The sequence below is a fragment of the Lemur catta genome, chromosome 10 (assembly GCF_020740605.2).
Source record: "Lemur catta isolate mLemCat1 chromosome 10, mLemCat1.pri, whole genome shotgun sequence".
Classification (NCBI taxonomy): domain Eukaryota; kingdom Metazoa; phylum Chordata; class Mammalia; order Primates; family Lemuridae; genus Lemur; species Lemur catta.
Window position 1 is genome coordinate 20,627,893 of NC_059137.1, and position 23,966 is coordinate 20,651,858.

The 23,966-nt window shown below is 52.7% G+C and overlaps 1 protein-coding gene across 4 annotated transcripts in view; it reads right to left on the reverse strand.

Annotated features, from left to right (window-relative positions):
- Positions 1-5,311: 5,311 nt before the first annotated feature.
- Positions 5,312-23,966, reverse strand: part of ZNF618 (zinc finger protein 618) — a 160,238-nt gene continuing 141,583 nt past the window's right edge. For 2 of the 4 annotated variants that reach the window (XM_045563554.1, XM_045563556.1), the window contains 5 exons: positions 21,134-21,214; positions 19,027-19,071; positions 17,903-17,980; positions 11,063-11,164; positions 5,312-10,394 (listed from right to left, as the gene is read on the reverse strand). In XM_045563554.1, the coding sequence (XP_045419510.1) occupies positions 8,878-10,394; positions 11,063-11,164; positions 17,903-17,980; positions 19,027-19,071; positions 21,134-21,214 (1,823 nt within the window). In that variant the 3' untranslated portion in view covers positions 5,312-8,877. Of the gene's footprint in view, positions 10,395-11,062; positions 11,165-17,902; positions 17,981-19,026; positions 19,072-21,133; positions 21,218-23,966 lie in introns of all 4 variants that reach the window. The other 2 variants (XM_045563557.1, XM_045563555.1) reach the window with 2 other exon arrangements.

Sequence of the window (23,966 nt, forward strand, 5' to 3'; positions counted from 1 at the left end):
TTCTCTGTTGCCTGGGCTACAGTGCAGTGGCGTGATCATAGCTCACTGCAGCCTCAAACTCCTGGGTTTAAGTGATTCCCCCTGCCTCATCCTCTAGAGTAGCTGGGACTGCAAGTACATGCCACCACGCTTGACTAATTTTTAAATTTTTTATAGAGATAGGGTCTTGCTATGTTGCCCAGGCTGGTCTCAAACTCCTGGGTTCAAGGGATCCTTCCAACTTGGCCTCCAAAAGTGCTGAGATTACAGGTGTGAACCGCTGTGCCTGGCCAATTCATAAACATCTCTCACTAACTGCATCCACCCGGAGGCCTGAAGGATGCTGCCCGGCTTCACATGCTGTGAAGTGGAGGGCTGACCCTGGCAGCAGACGCCCAGGCAGGACCCACATTCCTCCAGGGGGTGACCTGCGTTCTGAGGGCCGGTGGCTAGTTCAGTCCAGGCTTTGCCTCTCGTACCCCTGGCCCATTTGTTAAGAGAGCCGGCAGGAGGAAGGAGAGGATCCCATGCTTTTGTTGAGAGGATGAGCTCGGAGGCCAGGATCTGGGTGTAGAAAGCTTTGCAGCCCCCTGGGTCCGGCGCATCAAGACCCTACCTTTGTCTTCCCCAAGGTCCTGATCTTGGGGCTTTCGGGTTCCAACAGAGAGAGGATGGTCCTGAGGAACAGCATTTGTGGTCGTGGCCAGGACTCTGGGACAAGAGCAGGGAGGCAGCAACTGTTCAGAGGGACGTGACAGAGGCCCTCGACCAGCAAATGTCCCCCTAGCCCTGTCCGTACCCTGTCCCCTCCACATGTGCCTCCCACCAGGGCCAGCCGTCCATGGCAGTGTGCAGGGGCCACGCTGAAGAGTGACATTTGGAGGTGACCTGAACTGAAAGATGCTTAAACCAGAGGGTGCGAGCTACAGGCGCATGGGCCAGCTCAGCCAGCGGGTGCACGTCTGGCACTTAGGGTGTGTTTGCACAGCTCTGAGTTCACCATTTAAAACCTGAGCTTCCCCCTAAACATCTGGGCTTCCCAACTCTCTTGGGAACAGAAGTCCTGGCAGCCCCGGGCCTGCATCGTGACGCCAACAGCGGGCCAGAGTTTAGCAGAGACAGACGTCTGCCCCCACCCCCGGAAGGGCCTTACCTGGTGGTTCACTAGCCCTGCTCGCCAACCTGCCTGGTCCCCGAGGCATTTGTCTCTGTGACACGTGCTACAACTTGTCACTAAAAACCAAAAAAAAATAAATAAATAAAAATCAATGTATCCTGACTTTATCCCTTGGGGGTGGGATGGGTGCAGCACGCCTGGGACCCCGAGTCACAGGAGTTCACACTGCTCATCTCGGAAGGTGCCAGGCGTCCTTCTTAGCACAGCGGATGCCCCTTCCCTGAAGTCACTCGAGTCTTAAATAGTCTCACCTCAAGTTTTTCCCTCGAAGTCACTGGTTCCACTCAACTTGTTACAAAATAAATGTGGCTGCTTAATGAAGAAACGTATCTTTTGTTTTTCCTTTTTAAAACAATTTTTTAAAAATCCAGAGGCTGGTCCTTCAGCTGTGAGGGCTTCCGGGCCTTACCTGACTGTGCTGTTCAAGGCGTGGGGGAGGAGTCCTTAGGCGACAGCACGACCCGAGACTTTCAGTGTGGGGGGCACAGCCAGCCTCGGTTACACTTCAGCTGCTGGCTCAGGGATGCCACGCGGCTGGCCTAGCAGGAAGCCCCCACGCAGGACCAGGAGGGTCTGAGGGCAGGGCTGCCCTGCGGGAGGCTGGCCCGGGTTAACCAGCCTCTTCACGCTGTGACACGTGTGACCCGATGAAAGTTTTTCAGGTGATGGGAGTTAACACATCCTCTACTTTTAAGAGTTACCCACACGTGGTAAAGACAGGGCTTGGGGTGTCTGTCACTCACCTTGATGGCAGGATGGCAGCTTCGCCTCCTAACGGGCTGTCCTGGCAGTGGGAGACCCGCTGGTGGTGTCCTCTGTCCTCAGCTTGCCTCTGGCTTGGTTCCTGTCCGCTCCTGTTGGGCTCTGGGCGAGGCCACCGGGGCTGGCCTCCCACAGCTCACCATGGAGTCCCTCGTGCCATCAGGACCCTTCCCCAGGGTCATGGACGATACGTACAACAGCTGTAATGTCACGCAGTTTGGGAGGCCAAAGCCGTTGGGAATTGGGGCACGAGAGCCTCACGGGGGACCGCGGGTCAGGGCGAACCTGGACGTGTACCTTAGACATTGGGTCTGGAGACTCAGACTAAATCCTTCCCTCCTTCCATGGAGCAGTGCTCCGCATCCCACCAGGGGTCCCTTCTTCCTTGGCCATGTCCCTCCCTCATCAAACGTGGCTGAGCTGGGCCTGGTGCCAGGAGCTCCCAGGTGAGAAGCCGACAACCCCAGCCCCAAGCAGCCTCCCCCTCGGGACGGAGTGAGCTGTCACCCCTGGCGCCCTGCAGAGGCTCTGCTCCTAACTGGGTGGCACGGCCCATTCCCAAACCCAAGAAAAAACACCACACACTGCATCTTCCTAAAGGTCATTTTATTGTAAAACCATAAATACAACACTGACATGAAATCATTTATGCAACTGATCCTCTCTAACCGTTAAAAGGACGTCTTTTTGCCTTGGCATCAACCAACTGGGAAATAATGCTGCAAGAATTCAGGGGGTGGGGGAGGTACTGAATCCTGGGCTGGGGCTTTTGGCGATTTAAGGAACCCAGTGGAACCTTCCTCTTCTCCCTGGGAATGTTCCACTTTTGGACAAAAACAGACAGGTAAAAAACAGCAACATTTAAACAGCTCAGTTTTAAATTTTATTACTTTGTAAAAACAAATTTTTTTTTTTTTTTCTGTATTCCTTTCCTCCATTTGACATCAGTAAAAGGTTTAAACATCATGAAACTGATCTGGCTGTAAATGGAGAAATGGCACCAAAACAAAGTGAAACAAAAACCCAAAGGACAAACAGAAAACCCTAAAAGAACCCTCAAGTTTGGTCTCGGGGGTTTACATATCAGAATAAGAACCGTCAACTCAACCCCCATGCAGTTTGACTCCTTGGAGAGCTGTTGGATCCACACCAACGGTACAGGAGACCGCACACAACGTCTTTTTTTTTTAATTAACACAGCAAGTGTGACACTAGGTAACTTTTTTTTTTTTAAATACAGTACATGGTACACAGGGTCCCCAAGATGGCCCTGCATAAACCCCTCGTGAAGACTTGAGCCAAGCACTGGCTGTTTATAAAAATATTGTGTTGCTACAAAAGTATAAATTAATGCTACCGGTATTAAGAAATATTAAACACATAAAACTTATAAGGATTAAGAAAAATATTCATTAATACCTGTAGAAAACTCTGGCCTAAAAAAGATATTTTTTTTTTGTGTTTGTTTTTTTGTAAATTTTTTTTTTTGTATTTTTTAAAGATGACTTGAGTTTCTTGCACTCGAAGAGAGAGACACAGATGTGTCCATGGTATTGCCTAGAACGTCTTAACTACTGAGAAAGGGTGGGTGTGCACGCACGTGGGTTCTGAGTTGGGGGCAGGGGGGCACCAAGGCTTTCTCAAGATTTACCTGATGTGAACGCATCACTGACGTGGAAAGAAAAAGGTAGGATCAGAAAACTGAAAATAATTTACGCTTTTTAAAAAATATCTCTGCTTCAGGTGGTTTTACAAAATGATTTCCTGATGCTTGGGAGCTGAAGGGCCCTGGATGAGCTGCCCGGGGACTGCAGTGTGGCCCGTGCACCCTCCCGGCGGGCGAGGCCCGGCCCCGTGTCAGTCCACGTGCTCGCTCACCGCTTGGGAAGCCTGGCCGGGCCGGAGGGAGGGCCCTGGGCAGAGACCGGTTGGCACCTGGGTTGTGGGAGGAGGGCCTCCTTCCGGCTGGCCTCAGACCCAGTCTGTGCCAACCTGGACTTCAGGAAGCGCCACAGGAATGCCAGGCCCCTGAGGTTGAGGACAAGGCTGGGCTGTGCCCCTTTAAGGAATTTTGGTTTGAAGAGTCAAGGTGCCCAGTGGGACGCAGGGGTGGGTGAGGCCCGAATGCAAACCTAGCAAATCCTCCTCCATACAGGAATCGAATCTTTAAAGCGACACCCACGGTCGTGGGTCGGGGCACGAACGTGTCCAACAGTGACCTGACGATCTTCACCCTCGGCGGGTGCCTCTTCCCCAGAAACCACAGGGCTCCTTCTGCAAAGGCCAGCGCGCCCCCGACCACGATCCTCAAACCCAAGTGAGAGAGAAAGAAAAACAACAACTACTACGACAATGAAATCCCCCAGAAAACCCTGAAAAGGGGAAACCAGGAGGGAAACATAAGAGGGAAAACACTGTATCATTGGTTCACCATAACTGGCCTAGCAAACATTAGCCACAGTGAAGGGAGAGGCAGCCTCCTTCCCGGTTCTCCCGCTGGCCCAGCTGGCCGGGACAGACGCTCCCGTCTACTGGCTCCAGGGGACAGCTGGGCCTTACTTAGTCTCTTGGTTCTGTCTAAACCATCCGCCTTCCCAGGAGCCGTCCGCCAGCTGCATCGCAGAGACAGGCACTGCCACTGCTCCCCAGGCAAGGGCAAAGCTACGAACTCGGTGCCGCTCGTCGGGCAGGAGGTGGCTGCGTGCCAGTGCCATGCCCTGTGCACCTTCTCCTTGAGCACATCCATCACGGTGACAAGATCTGGGCAGTGTCCCCTGCTGGGCCATCTCGTAGGCCCTCCCTTCTCCCTCCACATCCCATCTTCATTTCAAATCTTCTGATGACTCCGTGGCCCCCCCAGAGAGCATGTGCCACATCCCTGACATCTCTCCAGGTGCCCACTCTTCAAGGAGTCCACCCAAGTCCAGGGGAAGCAGGTGGCACTGCTCGAGAACAGCGGACTCCTCAAGACAGAGGTCCAGCTTCACAGTGGAAAACACGCCCTGTAGAAGTTTTCTCTGGTGTTTCTTGAAAGTGCAGGAAATAAAAGGTCAAACTGAGAGGGAGGACTCTGGCCAGCCTACGCACCTAGTGTCTTCCTAGAGTCCTGGAGACCACAGCTTCTCACCTGTGTCGCTGGACTGCCCTTCTGTCCTTGCCAAGGAGTCTTGGTACCCCTTTCCCAGCCAAGAGCCGATCCCCAAATGCCAAGCGTGGAGCTCCAGGGCGGACGGTGGTGAAGCTTCCTCACCCGCGATGCAGCAGGTGACCTCTGTGCTGCGAGACCGACCCCAGAGATGACCCACAGGCCGTTTTGCTCAGGTGGCACCTGTTTCTTGGTTTCCAAATGCCATGGGAAGGTGGCCTGGCTGGCTGGCCTGGGCATCAGGAGGGGCAGAACAGTGCTGAGACAAGGGCATCCACCCGTGACCAGGATGGCACCGTTGCTCTTGGTGGCCCTGAGACTCCTCGGGCTACTGCAGGCCCGAGGGACCCCCCATGACGCTGCGGTCCTCGGCTTGGGCTTTGCTGGTGAAGCAAGCTGACCTCAGGGAAGGGGGGAAGGACCTGCCAAGTGGAGACGTGTTTTCTTCACCTCCCCTCTTGGGTGGCTGTATGTCAAAACAAAGGCCATTTCTGTCCTGGGAATCACCTGTCTTGAGGTGAGCTAACCCGAGTCAGCAGGCAACTACCTCGGTCTGCTGAGAACATGGTAGAAACGGCCCAACTTCCTGGTCCCCATCCCCCAGTGGGTTGTGGTGGACGGACCTACAGTGGCCTCAGAACTGGGTGGGCAGATGACAAAATCCTCCCACAAGCGAAGGCCAGGCCAGGCGCTGGGAGGTGAGCTGGAAGAGCCAGTCTCAATCCTTTGGCTGAACTAGAATTTGGTAAGGTGGATATTGCTGGAGACGAGGGGCCGGCGGCTGGACCTGTCAGATCTTTGGGTTCTATTAAGCTGTTCGCTGCAGCAGGACCTGCATGAGAGTGGCCTGCGTGAGAAGCAGACTGAGAGGGCACCTTGGTACAGCCTTTCCTGTTGGCAACGTCAGTTTCTGGGGACCCAGAGGCTGCAATAGAGAAATGACCACTGCCACTCCGTTCTCTGGACCAGGCAGCCCCAGAAGACAGCTTTCTGAGTACCCAGTGGCATCACACGGAACCTGCGAGGCAAGCCCAACCTTAAGCACTGAACTGAGGTGGAAAGGAAGAATGGGACAGGAGGTGACAACCTATGACCAGATTCCTAGAGTTTAATATGACTGACTCTGCCTTTCTGGAGGGCTGACATCCCATGTTCCACAGAGAGTAGTGAGTGCTCTAAATGCACACCCGGGCTTGGTTTCTGACGGCCTTGCAAGAAAGTGAAATGCCTACTTTCTAATTAACTGGCTGAGAGCAGGGCACCCCCAGCACAGCTCCACTCCAAGTAGGGGGAGGACGGGCGCCAAGGCTCTGCTCCCACAGCGTGGGCAGCTCCCATCCTCCTTGCGTGGTTAAAGTCTCCAGGCCATGGCCCCTTCCCTGGCAGTCAAGCGAGGCTGGCGGGCCCTTCTGCTGTAGAAATCTGTCAATCATCAGCAGCCTCGAGGTCACCCTGTGGAATGGCCCCGAAGATCCAATCGAAAAGTCTGTTGATGTTTCCATACTCTCAGGAAGTGACATTAGGTTCCTGTTCAGATTTCGCCCTGTTCCTGCTAGTGCGGATGGAGGCTCATTTGAGGGTGGGCCCCCAGGAGGAAATACCTAGAATTGTCCAGGAGAGGAAACGGCGTGGTGGTTCCTGAGACCACAGCTTGCTGGAGCGAACGTGGAGATGGGCGTTAGATCCATCTCAGCATGTCCAAGACTCCGGAGGGGAGAGCTGGGTCAGTTCTCATGAGGCGAAGTGTGCAGGCCTGGCCCCCAGGACAGTGTTCTGGGTCCACAATCCTCAGCCTTCTTGAGTTTTTAAAACAACTTTACTCCTCCTCCTGCCACGGACCGGGGGAGAGGGCTGCAGTACAGTGCTTTTGGTAGTCGAGGTATCTCGCAGTGAGTAATGCTTTACTGTTGGGAAGGGGTGGAACTGGCTCTGCCGCCCCCCAGCATGGCAGATGGTGCCTCCGCAAACAGCCCCCCACAGTGGTCATGCTCGGCCTGAAGCCCTGAGTGTAACCATCCCTGTCCCACGGCCACGGTCACTGGGGCGTGTGGGACCACCAGGGCACATGACACCACCAGAACTTTATCCACTGGGAGCAGCGATGGGGGTTGAGCGTCGATCCTCATGGAACCCCCCTTTCCTGATGGGAGTGGGGTGCACCCTTTCGGCACCGGACCGTGTGTGCAGAACCTATATTGCAATGGCCGGGGCACAGGACAGAAAATCCTAACGACACCTTTCACAGCATCAGGTTGAATGCGGCCGAATGCCTCGCCATGCTTGCAATTCAGCTGTTTGGCCCACTCAGCACCGCGCTCAACCGCTGTCCTGCAAGGTCTGCGGCGCATGTGGGGACCCCAGAACCCCTGGGGTCCTGGGAAGGGAGGAGAGGCCGTGGCGGGTCTGAGGGGTGGCGGACATGATTACAGATGGACTCAGGGGTCCCTGCGGCACTGCGAGGGTCAGAGAGGTGGGAGTAGTGTAATGCACTCTGGGTACAGAAATCGGACATTCGCGGCACCAGACGCAGCGGACCGGGAGGGCGGCTCTCCCACCTACATTCAGGACTCCTAAGCCACCCGCTGCCCCTATGGCTTCTGCCAAACCCCACACCTGTGGAATCTGCGACTCCTCCCCCACCCCAGTCTCCAAACAGCAAGACCTTGGTCTCGGCTGCCCAAATACACGAAAACTGAACTGTGCAGGGAAGGCCAAGCAAAACCTTAGGATACTGAGTATACCACTGAGACGAGCTAGTTTACAGTGTGACTTGAGGGACAAAAGGGGCAAGTCAAAAACAAAACTCCAAAAAACATAAGTTATAGACATTCAGTGCCTCCTAGCAGAGTCTAAACCAAATTTGCAGAAATAAAACGAATCCCCGAAACAAGGTAAAAAACTGCTAAAATGTTAGGAAAAAATATTAAGGAGTGGAGACAGTGTCTATACTTTTCTGAAAAATGTCTTTTTTTTTTTTTCTCTCTTATATTATAAAGCAAAATGTCAGCTTTATATTTTTAAAGTCTCCTTTCCTGATTTGGGGAGATAGATAGGTGTGTTGCTAAGGCGGCTGCCCCGGGACACCGGGGGCTGTCACAAAGGCAGCAGCTCAATGCCCTGAAGATGAACGAGAAACAAAGTCCAGTGCAGCAACTGTCCGTCTGATGCAGTTTGGAGAATCCACGGCAGAGCAGCTGGGGGGGGGGTGTGGGGTGGGGAGGGTTTGTACAGTGAGGTCAGGAGGGCTGGGACGGGGGCAGGGAGGGAGACGGGGGACCAGGGGGTGAAGGACAGAGAGCGTCAAGTCACTTCAGATCTCAGCTGCCTGAACATTTCACAACATCAGCGTTCTACCAATCTGCACACCTGAAAACAGAGTCTTTAAAGCCCCCTCACTGAGAAAAGGAGGTGGAACATCTCCCTCTTTCCCAATCGCTCAGCTTTCCTGACACACCCAGTTCGATGCACACGCACCCGCGGACAGGCGTGTGTGCATGCACCAGGGTTGTGTGTGCGCGCGCACGCGTGTGCAGAGCTTCTCTGGCCGTGCAGATGAGCACAGAGCCCCGCACACCCCCACAACCACAGCATGTGTGTTCAGACACGCACACACGTGTGGGTGTGTACACACATGCACGCAAACACGGAAGAAAAGCACTTACATTTCCAGGGGGCATTTATAATGAGGTCCACAGTGTTTAGAACTTAAATTCCTTTTCTTTGTTTGTGACAGTGTTGTGTGTTTTTTTTTTTTTTTCTAATGTTCTCTTCGCTTTTTGTTTTGTTTTCTTTCTTTCTTTTTTTCCCCGAAGTCTTAAAGCATGTTGGATTTCAGAAACATGAGTTTGTTCATATCTTCTGGACTGAGCAGTCGCCTCCTTTTGATTAGAAGTGCTTGCTCACACATATTTACACACCCGCTTCTGGCCCCCACGGCTGGGACCGCCAGGAGCCAGAAGGCGAGCTTGGCGAGTTTTGTGTGCTTCTGGGTGACGCACGACCAGTACTGGAAGAGATCGGGGGTGGCCTGGAAGAGGGGTTCCTGCAGGTAATCATACACTTCGTTTTTCCCAAGCCGGTCGTCTTCCTGAGCTGTGGGGTTGTCGCCGGCGGCGGAGCGGGGCTTCTTGGCGCTGGGCTCGAAGTCAGCCTCCTCGGTCCAGGACTCCTTCACCTCGTTGATGAGCTCGCACACCTTGCCGATGATCTCCTCGTGCTGGTAGGGCGGCACGGGCCGCAGCTTCTGCTGCGGGTCCAAGATCATGGCCACCTTGTGGGCGGGGTGTACTTTGAAGTTCTCCTTGAGCGCCTCCAGGAAGAGGTGGCACAGCTTGCTGACGGTGCCCGCGTCGTTGGCCTTGGCTGTGAACAGCTTCTCCAGCCTGACGTAGGTGGGCAGCACCAGCTGCAGGGTGGGCTGGCTCTCGTTGCTCAGCTCGATGACGGCCTGCTTCACCGGCGTCAGGATGGCCGCCAGGTTGCTCAGCAGGTGTTTGTTGAGGCTCTGGATGAGGTTCATCTTCTTGGCGCGGCTGTAGAACTCGCAGATCTGCTCGTAGCGCTCGTGCACCAGCAGCAGCGAGTCCGTCACCGAGTTCCAGCAGGGCGGCGGCGACGTCTCCTCCAGCGACCCGAAGGTCTCCTTGGCGAGGCCCGTGGAGCCCGCCAGGTCCTCGCACACGTTGAGCAGCTCGATGACCTCGTGCATGCTGCGGGCCTGCAGCGTCCGCTTGCTCAGCACGCTCTGCACCACCGAGTTCAAGGCACAGGCTGAGCAGCGAAGGCACATGCCGGCCTTGGAGAAGGCGGACGCGCTCACCCGGCAGTCCGTCACGTACACGGTCCTGATCTCCGACATCACGAACTCCGACAGCACGTTCTGCACCCAGTGGTGCACCAGGTCGCCGCTGTCACGGATGTCCGCGCCCTTCACGCCCAGCACGTAGCTCTTGATGTGGTTGCCCTCGGCCTGGTAGGCCGTGAGGATGTAGCAGGAGTCAGGCCCGACGCTCTGCGAGTGGCAGGTGACGCCGATGCCCAGGCAGGCATTGCTGCCCAAGGCACAGGTCACCTTCACCTTCACCTGGTTGTACATGCGTGGCAGGTGCTTCAGCGCCAGCGTGTTGAAGTTGCCCAGGATCTCGGTGACCGAGAAGGCCCCGTAGCGGGCGCCACTGTCCACCAAGGTCTGGGCCAACTTGAGGAACTCCTTCCCGCTGACCACGCTCAGCGCACCCAGGTCGGCGCACATGACCCGCAGCAGCCGCTCTGCGATGTTCTGCCGCTCCTTCTCGGGGATCATGCTGTTGGGGGTTAAACCACTAGTAGTGGCTGGCAGGGGACACAAAGAGAGACGGGATTAAGTCTGGCATTTGGGACTGTTCGGTTTGACAGCAGCCTAATACTCTAAGCATCTAGTAGTAGGAATGACGAATAGATTTCCTCTTGCACACAAATTGGTGGTGCTGGCTGCTTTTAACATGTGCCGACCTCACAGGGATAACATTCTACGATTGATTAGTAATGTCTGCCATGAGCATAGGAATGGAGTATGTGGTTATGTGTGCAGCACACCTGTGGTATGTGTCATTCATCTAGACCTTTGAAGCCAACTAGTCTAAACTTTTTCCTCTTCAATTGCCTCTAACATAGGAATCTTTAGGAAATAAAATACATAGGACCATAGGGTCAGGAAGGAGTAACCAATAGAAATCGTGGAGAGATGGGTTCTAGTTCTGATTCTGGCACTAATAGGTGCGCTCTGATCATAAAAATAAAAAATCACCTCCTCTCCCTGGCCTCCTTCAGCTCAGCCTGTGAGTTGAGAATTCCTGAAAATGAGGTCTCAGGTGTAAAAGTGCTTTGGAAGCTGTTACGCACCACCCTGCCTTGTCACAGAAGGCACAAGTGGTGGGAGTGGGGGCAGAGCAGAAAGACCAGAGCGGGCGCTGCAAGGACCTCCACAAGCCCCTGGGGCCACCCTGGTTGAGGGGACCTACTGTTATTGGCACTGTTCCTCTGGGCCTGCGGTTTCCACTTCTCTTCCACAACAGCGGGTGGCGATCGGGACTGGTTGGAGGCGATGTTGTTTTCATTGTCAGCTGTAGGCACAGACAGGACAGTGTGTTACCTTCACGGGTGAGAACTAGAGTGTGGTGGGTGACAGCAAAATGTGGCCTTCGGGACCCAAGCCTAGGTTAAAACCCTGGCTCCTCCACAGACAACTGTGTGTGCTAACAAAGCCTCATTTTTATCACTTGGAAAAAATGAAGGTAATGACATGACGTTGCCTGACTGCTGGTAGGACTAACAAGAGATAATGCCAGGAAGAGCTGCGCACAGCGCCGGGTAGAGGGTAAACTCTCAGTGAATGGGAGGCCTGGCTGGGAACCCTACGCCTTCACCCTACACAGCCACAGAGTTCCGGCTCTGCTACAGGAGGAAGGGGCACCAGTCATGCTCCAAGTGGCCAAAAGCACCTCACACACGCCCACTTCTTTAAAGCGTGTTTTTGTCTTTTTAGTATATTTACTAGAGATTTTATTAAATGAACAAAACCAAACCAAAGCCCTTTACAAGATGCAAAGTATTAAATTATCAACTCCCCCGCTGTAAGATATGGAAACTGAAGTTCAGATATAGGAAAGGATTTACCCAAGATCACACAGAAAACAGTGGCAGGGCTAGGACATAATCCCAGGTCCCCAGTTCCTGGGTGTGTCCTCTGTATATTTCTAAACTTGTACCTATTGCAGTTATATCCAGTTGTAAGTATTTGGCATATGCCTATTCTCCTCTATGCATGGCCATTCCTGGACATGTATAGGATCGTTTCAGGCCTTCAGTAGGGCTCCCCTGAGTCTCTGCTGAACATTAATCTGCAGGGCCAAATTCCACAAGACATGCGAAAGAATTACTATTAATAGAAAGCAGTAAGCTGAAAAATTCCCACGATTCACACACATGGGTGGGAACAATGTGTATTGCCATCAGTCAGGATGGAGAGACTTCAATGCATGAGGAATTGGGTAGAGTCCCCTTTATATCACTGGGGCTAAATCTGCCACACATTAAAGGGTGATCCATATCTGCCCTAATATGCTAAGTGCAAGCCTGAAAAATATAAAAGTGACCATCAAGTAACTAAACTGAAAGCCAAAACAAAGTTCAACACTCTTTAAAGAAATACAACAAAATCCAGCACCCCACATTGTAAAATTCACAATATTGAGTATTCAATAAGTAGTAGGAAATATGACTTATACTCAGGAGAAAAACTAATCAACAGAAACAGACCCAGAAATTACAGAAATGATGGAATTAGCCAATACGGACCTTAAAAACAGCTGTTGTAAATATCATAAATATGCTCAATGAAGGAAAATATGATGAGGAGAGAAATGAAAAATGTGAAAAAAAAACCCAACAAAATCTAAAGTAACCAACTAAAGTAGAACTTCTAGAAAATGTATATAAAAATGTAACATATAGGATAAAAGTATATTAGATGCCATGGAAGAAAAGATCACTGAACTTGGAGATAGGGCCAACTATTCAACATGAAAAACAGGGTGAAAGGATGAAAGTAAATGAACAGAGCATGGATAGTATCAAGCAGTTTAATACACACATACACACACACAAACATGCAAATATAAAATGAGAGTCCCAGAAAAGGAGAGTGGGGTGGAAAAAATATTTGAAAAAATGGCCAAAATTTTCAAAACTAGATGAAAAAACCCCAAGGAAAATAAACATGAAGAAAACACCACTAATGCACACAGCACTGCATCATAATAAAATTGTTGAAAACCAATGAAAAGAGAAAATCTTAGAAGTAGCCAGAGGGGGGAAAATTATATATAGATGAACAACAAAAAAAAAAAAAAAGAAAAAAAAAAGAAAGAAAGAAAAAGAAAAAAAGAATGACAGCAGACCTCTCACCAGAAATTATGCAACCCAGAAGACAACAGAAGTACTAAAAGAAAATGGCAACCTAAAATTCTAAATCCAGTGATAATATCTTTCATAAATAAAGATGAAATGAAGACTTTAAGACAAAACAAAACTAAAACAAACAAACAAACGAACAAAAATCCAATCAACCAACCAAACAAACTCAACCCCAGACTTGTCTTATAAGAAATATTAAAGGAAGTTCTTCAGGTCTAAAAAAAATGACATCACGTATGAATCTGAATATACAGAAAGAAACGAGTGCTACAAACTGTATGTGTGTGGATAAATATAAAAAACATATCCCCTCACTTTTAATCTCTTTAAAAAACAACTGACTGCTCAATGGGAAATAATACACAAAAATAAAAAATGCTGGCAAGAATGTGGAGAAATCGAAACCCTCGTGCACTGTTAGACAAAATGTAAAAATCGTGCAACCACTTTAGGAAATGATCTGGCAACTCCTCAAATGGGCACACATAAAGTAATCATATGAGCCAGCATTTCCACTCCTAGGTATATACCTAAGAGAGTTAAAAATATATGTCCACACAAGGACTTGGACATGAATGTTCATAGCAGCTTTATTCATAATAGCCCCAAACTGGAGACCTAAATGTCTATCAGTTGGTGAATGGATAAACAAACAGTGATACATCCACACTACTCAGCAATATAAAGGAATTATACTGACAACATAGTACATGCATGAATCTCAAAAGCACGCTAAGTGAAAAAAGTCGGACATAAGAGATTAAATGCCAATAGCTCCATATAAAGACAAAGCTATAGCAAAAGAAAGCAGACAGTGGTTGCCAGTGGCTGGGGTAGGGGAAAGGGAATGGCTGCGAACGGGTATGGGGGAACTTTCTAGGTTGATGGTCATATTACATTTTGATCGTGATGGTGGTTGAACAACCGTATGCATTTGTCAAAACCCATCAATCTGTACCCTTCAAACTGGTAAATTTTATTTATGTAAATTATAGCTCCATAAATTCAATTTTAAAATAGAATGTAAAGAAACCCTTTAAAAGTTGCAAACAGTGGTTAGCTCTGAATAGTGAGTTTATGGCTGATTCTTCATTTTCTCACTTCTCCACATTTTCCCAATGCAGAGAATACACTTCCTTTCATGGACAGACCTGACATTCACAAAGGGGAAACAAGCTTTACAATGAAAACAAGCAACCTTTCTTGTTGACTTTCTCCACTAAAGTACAGGGATATGAGAGCCCTGGCTCTGAACCCAATTCTGCCATGGCTGTGGGCGTGACACCAAGTTAGTCACTTTAACTCTCTGGGTCTCAGTTTCCCCTCCTCTGGAGCTGGGTAAATTGTAGGATAATTCTCTCATTCTCTGTCTTCCTGCAGGACTTAGAATTGAGATTATTCAAGTTAGTATTGGAGAACAATGTGCAGTATTGGTTGATTTAAAACATTTTTTTCCTCCATATCCCCTAGATACCAGTCCTGGTATAAGTGAAGTACCGGGTAAAACCTCTGTGAAAAGGCTTGATTTATAGCTTGAGCTGAAATAAGGCTTACCTGTGGCTACCCCTGCGTGCCCTCCCCTGTCCCACACACATCTGTGTCTGCAAAGGGCAGGATGCAAAGCTGGAATTAAGGGTTTCCCAGAGAGAGACTTTTGCAGGGAGGAGAAAGCAGATATTTCTAACAGGGGATGGAAAAAGAGGCACCTGCTGTTGTCAGGCCTTAGAATGTGCCACAGCCCATAACACTGTACGTCCGGCATCTCTGGAACCCTCACCCAGCCCTGCAGAGAATACTGAATAAACCTGCCTCACAGGTAAGAAACTGAGGCCCAGAGTGGCGATGAGATTCAAAGCGTTCAAACCCAGGTGTGGCCACCTCCAAAGTCCTAAAACCACCAAGTTGCCAACCTGCTTGCTGCTTGGAGAGTCCCCACGTCCCTCCTGCCTGCACTTTGATGAGGGGGCTCCCTCCATCTCTGCTCATCCTCTGCCAGGGTCCACCCAAGGCTGCACAGGGTGGACGCCGAGAGCACGGGCTTTAGAGTTCACTGCGAGGGTTTGGATCCTGGTTCTGCCACTGTTGACTGTATAGCTTTGGACAAGTCACAAAACCATTTTGTGCCTCAGTTTCCTCATCTGCATATTAGAGCTAATATGGGCATATAACTCCGAGGGTTGTTCTGAGAATTAAATGAGCAAGTATGTGTGAAACTCTTAGAACAAGGCCTGGCACCAAGTAAAAGCTCCAACAATATTAGATACTGTTATGAGCTATGCAACTGAGGGCCAGCAATTACGTTCTCTGAGCCTCAGTTTCGTCATCTGTATAATGGGGACGAAAATGTCAACTACCCAATAGGTTTGTTCAGGAGAACCTGATGAAACAGCCTACGGAAAGCTCTCAGGACAACACCTGACACACAGAAAGTACTTCACTAAACGTTCGCTCTCGTTAGTATATTACTGCCACAGCATGCTCAACTGTCACCAAGGCAAGACAGAGTCCCTGCAGCAGAGAAAGGACGTTTATTAGTGGGAATTACCCTGTGCCACTCAGCAGCCTCTTAATGAGATTGGTGTTATTCAAGGCTGATCCTCCTTATCGGCGGTGCTGTGAACTGCGTGGCTCATGACGCTTAATTTCTCTCTATGGAGCCAATCCTTTAATCCCGATTCAGTGCGGCTGGGCTTCCGCCTGGCTTTGCACTGGATTTGCGGGCAAGGCATTCTCTGGCAGCGCCGGACCAGAACAAAGCAGCCCACAGCTCCGCGTGGAAAACAAGTCAAGACGCTTGGGAGAGGTGGGCCCACCGCAAGGCTCAGCCTTGATTTGCATTTTAATGGCCTTGGTCCTCCACCTGCCCGAGGGATGGGAAAGCGCTGGCACCCAGGCTCTACCCCTCATTACCCGTCAGCTTCCAGAAGCCGGGAGGGGGCACAGGTGGGGCACAAGAGACTTCGGAGGAGGAACACTGGAGGCTGGGCTATCGGAGTCTCAGGACCAAGAGGTATGTTCAGGCTGTGGTCCCCAAGCAGCCCGCCCACTGCTGCCACTAGCCTGGGGCTCCTGGCTCCCCATGGGGTCAGGTCCAAATGCCTTGAGCTGGCATTCAAGGCCTTCCCTGGTGAGGGCTGGTTGACGACAAAGGCAAGAGGGAGGCAGGAGACATGGGACGCTTGGTGTGAGGAGGGCAGCTGGGGACCTAGGGTTCTTGTTTGGGAGACAGAGACAAGAGTGTCCTGCTGGAAGTCACACAGCACCAAGGCACAGCAGTCAGAGCAGGACTGGGGCTCGGGTGTCTTGGCTGCTACTCCAGAGCTCTGTCCTGATTTTAAAGAGTTCAATAGAAACAAATAACAACCCCCCCAAAAGATCATCTGAATTAGTGATGAGTATGTAGCAGATACCCAATAAATTTATGCTGAATGAATGAATGGACAGAGGTTATACTAATAGAACAGCACCTAGCCTAAAAGAGGTGCTGGTGAGGCCAGACCTGGAGGACGATATTAATACAAAGGATCTGTAAACCTAAGAGGGATACAAATAACAACAACAACAACAGGAGAAGTAACAGTAGCTATCAGTTGTTGAACCACCATTACGTGCCAGGCACTTCTCATACGTCACTTCTAGTGTCTCTAGAGGATTACTCTGAGGAGGTGGGGGAGGGACAGCTCGTTTTCCTTTGCAGAGTGTCTAGCTGTCCCTGGGCAGTGGCTCTGGGCAGACTTCTATCTATGGATTCAGGCTGGCCATGTGACTAATTCTTGCCACTGGAATTTAAGCATCTAGGACATGTGTCACTTGTGCTCTGAAGTGGCAAAGCACTGTGCCTTCCCCACAGCCTCAATCCCCCCCCCACCAGAGAGAGAGGACCCTGGGGAGCTGGGTGTGGGTGGAGCCACAAGAGGGAAGAAGCCTGGATCCCTGAATCACCGCGTGGAAGCCGCCCAACTAGGTCGCCTGCTAGGCTGTAACGTGAGTGAGAAATAAATGATTTGTACGTTAATCCACTAAGAATTGTTTCAGCAAATACTGTCGCCCTGGCTAAAGCAGACATACCAGCAGGTGGGTCCTGCTGTGACAAAAACCCACAATTGAGGTGTGGCTTAGAGGCTGGGCGGTACGTAGTGAGGGAACTGACGCCGCAAGCTGGAGCAAGGGACACCTGTGTCACGCGGTGGCAAGTGCTCGGTGAAAGGCTGCCTGGGCGTGCGTGACGGAGCCACAGCTGCAGAGCAGTGGTTCTCAAAGTGCGGACCCCAGAGCAGCAGCAGCACTGCCTGAAGACTTGTGAGTACAAAACCTAGTCCCCCACCCCTAGACCTACAGAATCAGACACAGGGTGGGGCCTCGGAATCTGTGAGGCCCTCGGTTCTGACGTGTGCCCAAGGTTAAGGACAACTGCTTTCCAGGCCACGAGCGTTATGATGAACGACGCTGTTCTGAGATGGGCCCTAGCCCACGTGCCTCGGACCACACACCTCTCCGCTTCCACCTTCTGCCTCTGCTCACCTTGATCTCAAACACATTCCATTTCCACCTGGATGTCTTTTCAAGTTAGCTCCCACCTGGCCTTTAGGCCCCAGCCCAGGAGCCACCACCTCCAGGAAGCCTTCTTCAATCAACTCTGCCCCCCACCCCCCACCCCGTGCTCCCACAGGGACTGTGCTGCACCCCAGGGCAAAGACCACCCTGTGACAAAGACTGACGGACTGGAGCTCCCTGGGGGCAGGTTCCACGTCCAGTGACCATTTTCCTGGAGAGAGTGGCCTTCCCCAGGGGCCTCCGGCCAGGCTCTGGCGTCTCTTCCACTGGCAGGAATTGAGGAAGGGGAGGGGACAGGAGCCCCATGCCCAGAGCACCGCCGGGCCCCTTACCTGCATGGGACTGCATGTGCTCCAACAGGTTGTTGTAGAACTGGAACTGGATCCCGCAGGCGCCGCAGGTGTAGGGTTCTGCGGGGAGAACCGAGGCAGCCGCGTGAGGGGCAGACCCGACGCGGACGCCTTTCTGCTGCGCTGCAGGCAGCATGGGAAGTAGGAACCCCGGGGCTCTGGGCCTAGCCTGTCTGCTTCCCTTGTCACCAGACCCGTGAGGGAGAGACGGGGGAGGAAAGAGAGATGGAGAGAGGAAGCCATGCAGAGAGAGACCATTTAACTCAATCGAGTGGGCATTTATTGAGTGCTTACTGCGTGCCAGCCGCTGTTCTGGGCACCTGAGATGGGGGCAGGGGGACAACAGACCAAGAGCCCGTCAGGGCAGGGACCGAGTCGCATTTGCATCACAGCCCAGGTCTCTGCCTGTGGAGCCACACGGAGGTCACCATTTGCCGAGTAAATGAACGAATGAATGAATGAATGAATGAACACAAGCCAAGGTCACGGACACGAGGGCAGAGGAGAGAGGGGAACAAGCAGCAAGAGAGAAGGGTAAGGAGTGGAGAAGGCTGTGGAAAGGAAGGAGGAAATGGGGACCAGGCGGGGAAAGGGCACAGGAGGAGAGAGACGAGGAGGGGAGAAGGCAGGTGCGGACGGGAGCGAGGGTGCCCACGGGCCCCAGCGTTCCACCCTCGGCTCCCAGCACTCAGCCAGTGCCCGGCAGAGAAGACGGCAGAGGAGAGGAAGAAGAAAAAGCCAGACGGATGGGAAGCAGAGCGAGGGAATGGAGGGAAGAGGACAGCTGAGATGGGGCTCGGGAGAGGTGTCCTGAGGCTGCCGGTGACCCTGACTGGGAAGGCCTGAGTTCCTGCAGGGGTTGGGGGTGGCAGGCTTTCTGCCCGCCGGGCTCTGCCCCATCCTTGTGCAAACGCCTCCACCCGCCCGGGGCTGGGCCCGCCGCCTGTCTCTAAGAGCTGCTGGGTCCACCCGGGAGGGCGGCCCAGGGCTGGTTGCATACAACCCGGGTCAGACGCTCAGGGGAGGTTCTGGGCGCATGTGGCCGGCTGAGTTCATTCCCTGCCCTGCCTCGCCCTCTCCAGCCCCCCGACGGGACCAGCACTTACTCTGCAGGAGAGGGAAAGGATTGGAAATCAGGGGACTTGCAGTTTCTGCAAAAGAGAAACAGTTTAGCTAAGTCTCTTCCAGTTCTGCTGTCTTGTGATGATCGTTATAATTTTTGTTCTTAATAACCAGGGAGCCAGATGGGGCTCTCAGAAGAGGGGAGCAGCTGAGAGGCGGCTCACCGTCTGGGCTGGGGCCGGGGGAGGCTGGACACGGAGGCCATGCCCTTCAGAGAATCCTGGTTTTCCCTGGGTGCTGGGGATACCAGGGAGGGCCACCCTGCTAGGACACCCCAACTCTGCAGAGCAAGGCTGCAGGAAAACTGGTAACAGATGCCACGTGGTGGCTTACTGCAGGACAGGGAGCCGGAAGGTGCTTCTGGGTTTTGGCACCAGGATGGGAGTGTTTGGTACCAAACACCAGAGCAGCCACGGGGAGGGGCTGTGCTTTTGAGGCCTCCTGCTCGCTGGCATCTCCCCTTCGCTTCCTGGCATTGCCGGAGGTTGGTGAGGCCCAAATGCAGGCAGGCCCAGATGGACTAGACAGGCAATCCCGGCTCCACCACTTACGACATGGGGGGCCTGGGACAACAATCGACCTCTCCTGAGCCTCAGTTTCCTCATCCGAAAAGCAGGGATCACAGTAACACCGACCCCCACAGGGCTGTGGTAAGGATGGAGACAGATAAGACACATACAGCTCTGAACACAAGCCAGGCACATAGTAAGCGCTCAATAAATGGTGGCTGCTGGCAGCAGTACTCGTACCACTGTTCCCAATCGTGATTATCAGCTCTGGTGGCGGGAGACGCACAGCGGGTGCAGCATGGCTTGGCTGGGGGCCCAGGGCACCCCCGGAGACCTCGGTTCCAGGCCCAGCACCACTACCTATCCCTGCCTGGCCTTGGGCAAGTCACTCCACCCCTCTGAGGCCCAACTCTTGGAGAGGGGATGTGGATTACATTGCTTAAAATCTCACCCCCTCCCGCAGGGCAGTCATCAAATCACTTGGTTTACTTAAAAACAAATAAAACAAAAAAGCCCAACAATAACCACACACAAAAAAAAGCCACTCCAACCTCGGAGTGCGGAATCTATGTGGGCATTCGCCAGATGTTTACGACCACCACGGGGCCACGTGTGTTCTTCAAGCCGCTTTACAGCAGAGCAGAAAGGAAGAGACTGTAGCCTAAGTCACCAGCCAGTAAGTGGTGGGACTGGGGTTCGAACGGGGGCCAGAGCCCAACGGCGGGCTCCTCCTGCTAGGCAGACGCCTCCACGCTGCAGTCTGTGCCCCTGGGTATCTCATCAAGGCCCTGACAGGTGAGCCCCGTCCGTCACCTGTCTACACCCAGGTGGTGCCTAGCACAGTGCCTGGCCACAGGCTGACACCTGGCAGTGGGTGAATTCGACTTCAACTGTGCAAGAAAGTGAGTGGGCGCCTCACCCCAGTGTAACCCCAATGTCAGAACTCCTCTCCTCGCCTGCCCTGGCTCTCACTGCACAGACTGGCTCACTGTGCCTTTCCTGGACACAGCCACCGCCCTGCCAGGCTGACCCCGGGTCTGGTGGGGACAGTGGCTGCTGCTCTAGAGGCTCTGGGGCTTGGCTGAGGTCCTGCACGAGCCAGCCATCAGGGGGCGCCAAACACCACTGGGAACGTCCGGCAAAGGCACTTGAGTGGTAGGCGCTGGAAGGGAACCTTTGTTCTAATGGCCCCAGGTCCAAAGCAGGGCCTCTGGCTTAGTTAGGGCTCTCTCAACTGCACCCCCTTTGCCTCTCCTGGAAAGAAACTAGCTGAGACATTTACCTTAAAAACACGGCAATGGCTCTCTTAGGCCCAACCATCGGGGGCCAGCTGAGCTGATGCTACAGGCAGGCGATGGGGAGAGGGCAGTTCCTCTTTCCACTGGGAGACAGAGGAGCCACAGTCCCCGTGATGCCCGAGGCCCAGCAGGACGTCCCTGGAGGAAAAGGGACGTCCTCCAATCCCCGGCCCCCAGCCTCCTCCCAACAAGATCCGTCATGTGCTGCGAAGGCCCCAGCCCACAGAGTGGGAGGGGGCGGAGGTGGCAGCTGCCCCACGGGATGGCGTCCTGGGCACACTCACCGCTGGAGTTCTGCGAGCTGCTGTTCGTCTCCTCAAAGTGGTTTTGTGCTTTGCCTTCTACTCTCCGACTGAAAGCGCTTTCTGCTGGGTGGGGGCCAGGAGAGGGAGGGAGGAAACAGTGGTGACTGGCCAGCACTGGGTCTTCGGGGAGGGGCATGCAGGAGGCGGCCCCTGGGCTGGGCAGAGTGAGGGTCCCGGGACCCCGAGCCAGACCTCCCTAGCTTGCCAGGCCCAGCTGAGTGGCCTGATTCCTTGCCGGGGCCCCAAGAGACCCTCCAGGCGGTGCCCAGGAGGTCCAGGCAAGGGGTGGGGGTGGGGTGACCTGCCCAAGAGCACACACATGAAATCCTGCCAGAGAGCAGATGGCAGATGGGCCTGGGTCTCCCACATTTGTGACATCAAGTCATCTGGATCTACCGCCCACCACTCCTGTCAGGTTCTGCGGCCACAGCCCCCACAAAGGAGCAAGGACGATGACAGACTGGCTCTGGTGATTCCAGCTCCATTAGCTCGATGGTCCCTGGTGGCAGGGAGGGCAACCTGGGACAAAAGGCATGACCGGGAGAGCCCGGGCAGCCCCATACCCCTGGCAGCCAAAGCCCAGGTGAGGTCTGGTCAGAGTTCAATCGCGAAGGGACTGGCTCCCCGAGTGACATTTGGGACGTCTCTGCTCACAGGCTGGCACCTTCCAAAGGGGCTCAGCCTCTCCCAGGTGCTCTCTGGAAACCCCCACGATGCAGAGGTAAGGTCCCACCAGGTGGGAAACCATGACCACGAATTTAGCCGCCCACTCCCCCCCACCCCCGCAGCCCCTGCCACCTGCAGAAGGTACTGAGACAGAACACCTGAGTTGGAAGACACCCAGCGTTTCCAACGTGCTCGTGGCACGACGGGACGCTGGATGACCCAGGAGATGAAGCCCTCAGAGACTAAGTCAAATCGGGGTGTGCAGCTGACCTGTCCCTTTCTTAAGGAGGAACAACTTGCACAAAGACATCAAAGGTTCTGGAAAGTTTGACCGGAAAGAGACCCATTTAGCATTATTTAACTAGCCTTCCCCAAACGTAATAGGGGTTCCTAGAGATCCCTGTTTTTAAAAATATTAGATTCCATAATATCCCACAAAATTGGTGATCCTGAGAAGCTGCTTTGGGAAATGCCACTCTTGCTGGTCCACCCTACTCCAGAAGGGGAAGTGCTCAGACGCTGGGGCGGAGGTTCCAGATGGTTGTAGGGACGATGGGGAAGGAAGCCAGAGGCAGCTCCTCCAGGCCCTGCTCAATCCCGGTCCTCCCACCCGTAGCAGGGCCTCTGATACAGCCTCCTCCTCGCAGAGGCTGTTGCCAACTTCACGACGACCCTCCCTTCAAAATGTGTCTGTAAAATGCCAGCACTGAGGCTTCAAGACAGCATCTGTAAACTGGCAAAGAAAGCTCAGTTCTCTGTCGGGGGAGGTTGGGGGTGGGGGCGGGGGCTTGTTTACTGAGCACCTACTATGTGCTAGGCACTGGTTCAGATACTTTACACCCATGTCTCCCTTAATCCTCCCAAGAGCCCTAAGAGGGCTATGTTGTCATTCCCATTTCACAGGTGAAAAAACAGAGTAGAGAGTGAGATTGTCAAGTTCCTGGGGCTGGATGTATTGCTAACCCTCTAAGATAGCAGACTAAGACTTCGACTTAGGGCAGACGCTGCCTTTTTAAAAAGGTCTAGGGTATGGAAGTGACTCCCTTTTCCACCCTAATCCTTGTGTACAAATGGGACACTAGTACCCATCTACAGAGGATTTCTGTTCTGATCCACACATTGGTAGAACTTGGCACAACTGAGGATGCAAACTCTTAAATTAGTCTCCGTTGCTCAGGTGATAATGCAAACTGTGAACGCCTTTCCCTGCCACAAGCACCTTTTGCTGAAAACCAACGTGCAGTACCAGAGGTGAGGTCCCACGCACGGGCATGTTCATAAACACATGAAGAGCCACTCATTCCAGGACAATGAGGGCAGTAACAACTTCTACCTCCAGCATGCACCATCTTATATGCCCTGCAGGTTCCTGCTCCCAAACTGGTGCCCTCTGACCTGCCCAGATGTGACCCCCACCAGGCACGTTTTCCCAGGCACACGAAACAGCCCGAGGCATGCCCTGTAGCTCGCTGGATGCTCACGTGGGCGACGCTGAGGTTCCGGACCTGCCACATACCACACCAGCCCCTGTGGGCAGTTCCCTGCAGAAATTGCAGACGTAAAAACTCCTAGCCACAAAGCACAAGAGTAAAAGCAAGATTCAAAAGCCATGACTCCATCATTTAGTTGAGCCAATATTTACCACCAATCACACCATCATGACCAGTCTGTTTCTAACTAATTTTTGACTACTGTTGCAAAAACACAACGGTTACTGAAGTTTCTCAACATGATACCTAAAAAAACCATTACCTTCAAGGCTGATTAACTACTATCCTTTTGGGAGATCTAAGCACAAATAAATACATCTTCAAAGAACCACACTATTACCAAAAATTAGCCTCCTGAACTAAACAGTAAAGGCAAGCACAGCTGGTCACGCAGCTTGGTCATTAGTCCCTAGATGAATCAAGTGGTTCCTTTACCCGAGTCCTCAGCTTGATCGTTTACATATTCAAGAAGTGGCTTTGGTCTCCTGAGGGCAACCGAAAGGCCCACAGTCCCAGAAGCACCAACCATCACTCCACCCTACAACCCACATGACGCAGGCAGATAGCTTGAGACTTGTTCCACCCAAGTACGAATCTAAGGATTCCTGACAGCTGCTGCTCAGCACAGCGTGTCTGATCAGGTGTCCTGGAGGAAA